Raw genomic sequence first — 4,611 nt, 5'->3', positions numbered from 1 at the left:
TCACAATGCAAGAAAGAAGCTTGAAAGACAAATCTATAAAAGATGCGTATTTTAAAGCCAACAAGGTGTTTCATTTTTTTTAAAATAAAGACATGGCTTTTTATCAATGACATCAAGATTTCAGGATTTTATTGGAGATTTATCTGATTTTTGACAATAACATTAGAAGAAAGCTGACCCAAAATGTATTTTATAAGGAAATAAAATGTAAAGAGGAGATTAACGACCAATTGTTGACCCAAAAGGGCAGTGGGCGATTCGTAAGCGAAACCGAAGAAATCAATAATGAATAAACCCGTATAAAAGTCGTGGGCTGCCTCTTTGAAACGACCTAGGCATGTTTACGCTCGCTACAAGATTACTCGCTCCAACTAGACTTCTCATTGCTAACAAAAACTTCACTTTCTCAATAATGGCCGCGGCTACTTTCTCCGCAAACTCGCCGTCTTACACTCCTCTGAAAAGGGTTGGCACCCACAATGGAAGCTTTCACTGTGACGAAGCACTGGGCTGCTTCATGATTCGCCTCACCAACAAGTATTCCGGGGCCGAAATCGTACGAACAAGAGATCCGCAGGTTTGTTGTAGCACACCAACTGTTTGTTGAAATGCGCAAGTTAAAATTCTCTCTTTTTTCATAAAAACTTGACTTGGTGGAAAATATTCTATCGGATTGTAGATGTTAGAGACTCTTGATGCTGTTCTTGATGTTGGTGGAGTGTACGATCCCAGTCATGATCGTTATGACCACCACCAAAAGGGTTTTGCGGAGGTTTTTGGACATGGGTTTACTACTAAACTTAGTAGTGCTGGTCTTATTTATAAGGTAGACTTCAAAGTTGAAACCGATGTGTAATTTTATTCCAATTATTTTGCTTTAGCGATCTGATAAGCTGTTATCTTTTGTAGCATTTTGGAACAGAAATAATTGCAAAAGAGCTTCAGGTTGATGAAGGGCACCCAGATGTGCAGAGGTTATATTTAGCCATTTACAAAAGCTTCATGGAGGTGATTGTTTATACTTTATATTGATGAGTTACATCTTGTTTTCTAGTTTCTCAAAAACTTGAAGAATTTTCTATTTGTTACAGGCAATCGATGCAATTGACAATGGAATCAATCAATATGACACTGATCAACCTCCTAAATACGTGAACAACACCCACTTGTCATCAAGGGTTGGAAAATTCAATCTAGACTGGACTGACCCTGATCAGTCTTCTGAGAAAGAGAATCAAGCTTTTCAGAAGGCAATGAATCTCGCAGGCACTGAGTTCTTAGATGTGAGTAATTATTATACACTATTGCTTTTGGTATGGATTGAAGAAATTTTTTCTACTTGTTTACATTTAATTTATGGTGTTCACAGAGTGTTCGATTTCATGTAAAATCATGGCTTCCAGCTCGCTCAATTGTCATGGAATGTCTTGCAGCAAGAACCAGTATTGATCCTAGTGGAGAAATTATGGTTTTGGATAGATTTTGCCCTGTAAGCTTTTTTTTTTTTTTTTTGTTTTTGTTAGTGATTTAATGTTGATAACCAGAAATTTTGATTTGATTTTTATTGTTGACAGTGGAAGCTTCATTTATATGAGCTTGAGCAGGAGTTGAAGACAGAACCATCTGTTAAATATGTTCTTTACCAGGTATTCATTCATAATATATATAATATATGTTATGTTTATTTTTTAATTTAAATTATTAATATTATGTTCTTGTACTGATAACTGGAATAAATTTAAAACCTGGCAGGATGAAAGGAGCAAAAGCTGGAGAGTGCAGGCAGTAGCAAAATCTCCTGATAGCTTTGAGAGCAGAAAGGCTCTTCCTGCTCAATGGAGAGGGTTGAGAGATGATGATCTTTCCAAGGAATCTGGGATTCCGGGGTGTGTTTTTGTGCATATGAGTGGCTTTATTGGTGGGAATCATACGTATGAAGGTGCACTTGCCATGGCTAGAGGTGGCTTAAAGCTCTAAAAATGGCATCTTCTTCTACTTTATTCGCCCCATTTTCAGCTTTCCAATTAAAAAATTTTATTTATCTTTTCACAAAGTGTATTAGATTGTTATGCAAATTATGAGACAGGTGGAACAGTTGCTTATTCAGAGTTCTTTTTTCAAGTTTTATGTTTTTATTTCATTAGTAAGCATTTTGTCTTGTTCAATGTTTTGGAAGGAATTGGAATGTGTATTCCGGATTTGCAATCAGAAGGTATCATGGGTTTGGTTGGCAGAAACCGGAATGGAATTTGTTTGGTTGGCTGGAATTGGAATGGAATTTGTGAGCAAAAAAAGGGAAACAGAGTTACAGATGGTTAGCTTGTGAAATTCTAGAGTTAAAAAAAGTATTTTAACAATTGAAGAAACAGGAGAAAATGAATTCTATATGTTAAAATTCATGGGTTTTTGTTTCAACATAATTTAATTCCTTACTTTATTATTGGAATACAATCCCGACCGAACTCCATGAAATCTGGCAAACCAAATGTCCAAATGGCTCTAGACTCTAGTACGTTGTACAGTGTCACGTGACTTTCGCGTGCCATGTGGACACTATATAGGAAGATGTAATCAGATGTGCTCTAATCTTGACGTCGCTATTCTAATCAAACTCAGCTATGGCGACTCTTACTTTCTCAACTTCATCTCTTCACACCAAAACCCTAGCAAGAAAATCCGTAGAACATTTCCCCTGTAAAACCCTAATACACCTTCCGAAGTCCCCCAATTTTGAATCTCTGAGCTCTGTCATCAAAAGGAAAACGTTAATCGGTCCTCCGATCAGATCCACTACGACCACCATCTCCGAGAGTTTATCTACCACAACCGCCCCACAAACCCTCAAATCTCGGCTCAAAAATGGCGAGACTTTGTACGGTCTTTTCCTGCTCTCCTTCTCGCCTACACTTGCTGAGATCGCCGGTCTCTCCGGCTACGACTTCGTTGTCGTCGACATGGAACACGGTCCAGGCGGCATCTCTCAAGCTCTCTCGTGTCTCCATGCTCTCGCCGCAGCTCGTACACCGGCGATCCTTCGTTTACCTGACTCTGACGCAGCATGGGCTAAGAAAGCTCTCGATCTTGGACCTCAGGGTATCATGTTTCCCATGATTGAGAGCCAGAAAATGGCGAAAAAAGCAGTCTCCTATTGTAAGTTCCCACCAAACGGAGTCCGTGGCTCTGCTCATACAGTCGTTCGGGCCTCCGATTACGGAATCGACAATGGGTATCTAAGCAATTACGAAGACGAGCTTCTGATCATGTGTCAGGTGGAATCGGAAGAGGGAGTGAAGAAGATTGATGAGATTGCAAGTGTTGATGGAGTTGACTGCGTGCAGATGGGACCGTTGGATCTGAGTGCGAGTATGGGGTATCTATGGGACCCTGGGAATAAGAAAGTAAAGGAGATGATGAAGACGGCGGAGAAGGGAGTGCTGAAGAAGACGGGGAAAGGTGGTGGTGGTGGTGGAGCTTATCTTTCTGGTTTTGCAATGCCGCACGACACGCCGGAGGATCTGAGGTCACGCGGATATCACATGATTTCAGGGGCAGTTGATATAGGGTTGTTCAGGAGTGCGTGTGTGGAAGATGTGAAGAAGTTCAAGATGAAATCAGCTGATTCTGATTCTGATGTCGATGGTATCGAAATTGCTAAAGATGGTGATGAGAAGTACTGGAGTGAATGACTTGATTTGTATTTCTTTTGCTTTTTCTTTCACTTACTTCATTAACCGAGTGATCCTTTCCTCTTTTTGTTCAATCGAATGCAAACTATTTGAATCCAATAAATCCCCAATTAACGACATGTCTGGCATAATCTTGATTAATAGACCAAGATTAATAGGTTGTAGACCAAAATTAGTAGTAATAGAGAAACTCTGTTAATGGAATGCAAACTCTTTAGCCATTTCTGTATATTCAGTGTACTCTAAGAATACGAATAGAGGAATATGATGGAGTTCAAGATAGTAAAATAAGAAACCAAAAGATTTCACTGAAATATATCTTTTTGATCAAAGGTTGAATTGATTTTCAGAAGAAGATTTCACTAAAATATATCTTTTTGATCAAAGGTTGAATTGATCATCAGAAGAAGAGACGTCTAGAAATTTCCTGAAAAGCTAATCATCAGGTTCCTCTCTCCATCGGATGATGGAGAAGGGATGCTTATTACTACATTTGTTGAATGTGAAATATAATCAAAATATATATCTTTTTGATCAAAGGTTGAATTGATTATTAGAAGAAGAATTGAGATTGTTTTTGTTTTACAAGATTGTAACTCTAAGATCGAATCAAGATCATAAAGTTAAAGAGTCATTTAAAACATAAAAATTACATTTCTATCCATCAATTAATAACAATAAACAGTTGAAAATATAAAAAATACATCTTCAATATACCATTTAACAATAAACAATTCAAAATGAATTTTTAAACTATTTAACAATAAACAATTCAAAATGAATTTTTAAAGTTTGTATTCGATGAACTTAGTTACAATCCTATTTTCGATCTTACCCAAAACAATCTAAAATTGATAACGTGATATCTTATGATAAGATTGCGATTTTAGCATTTGTTGAATAAATAAGAAAAAACAAAATTTGA

The 4,611-nt window shown here is 37.4% G+C and overlaps 2 protein-coding genes across 2 annotated transcripts; both read left to right on the top strand.

Moving 5' to 3' along the window:
* The first annotated feature begins 211 nt into the window (after nucleotides 1–211).
* On the top strand, nucleotides 212–2,121 carry LOC111918802 (uncharacterized). Its single transcript, XM_023914431.3, has 7 exons — nucleotides 212–577; nucleotides 680–826; nucleotides 910–1,008; nucleotides 1,092–1,283; nucleotides 1,370–1,489; nucleotides 1,575–1,646; nucleotides 1,753–2,121. Exons 1-7 carry the CDS (start codon nucleotides 338–340, stop codon nucleotides 1,975–1,977), a joined length of 1,095 nt encoding a protein of 364 aa, XP_023770199.1. The 5' UTR covers nucleotides 212–337; the 3' UTR covers nucleotides 1,978–2,121.
* A 411-nt stretch (nucleotides 2,122–2,532) lies between these two features.
* On the top strand, nucleotides 2,533–3,805 carry LOC111918812 (uncharacterized). The gene has a single exon (XM_023914439.3). It carries the CDS (start codon nucleotides 2,619–2,621, stop codon nucleotides 3,684–3,686), a length of 1,068 nt encoding a protein of 355 aa, XP_023770207.1. The 5' UTR covers nucleotides 2,533–2,618; the 3' UTR covers nucleotides 3,687–3,805.
* The last annotated feature ends 806 nt before the right edge of the window (nucleotides 3,806–4,611 follow it).

This window comes from Lactuca sativa, chromosome 3, assembly GCF_002870075.4.
Source record: "Lactuca sativa cultivar Salinas chromosome 3, Lsat_Salinas_v11, whole genome shotgun sequence".
Lineage (NCBI taxonomy): Eukaryota > Viridiplantae > Streptophyta > Magnoliopsida > Asterales > Asteraceae > Lactuca > Lactuca sativa.
Note: the sequence above shows the minus strand (reverse complement) of the source record. Positions and strands in the feature narration are given on the sequence as shown.

Coding starts and splice junctions, on each gene's coding strand:
- LOC111918802 (XM_023914431.3), top strand. CDS start 338: ATGTTTACGCTCGCTACAAGATTACTCGCTCCAACTAGACTTCTCATT. Junction 578..679: donor TACGAACAAGAGATCCGCAG/GTTTGTTGTAGC, acceptor ATCGGATTGTAG/ATGTTAGAGACTCTTGATGC. Junction 1,009..1,091: donor TTTACAAAAGCTTCATGGAG/GTGATTGTTTAT, acceptor TATTTGTTACAG/GCAATCGATGCAATTGACAA.
- LOC111918812 (XM_023914439.3), top strand. CDS start 2,619: ATGGCGACTCTTACTTTCTCAACTTCATCTCTTCACACCAAAACCCTA.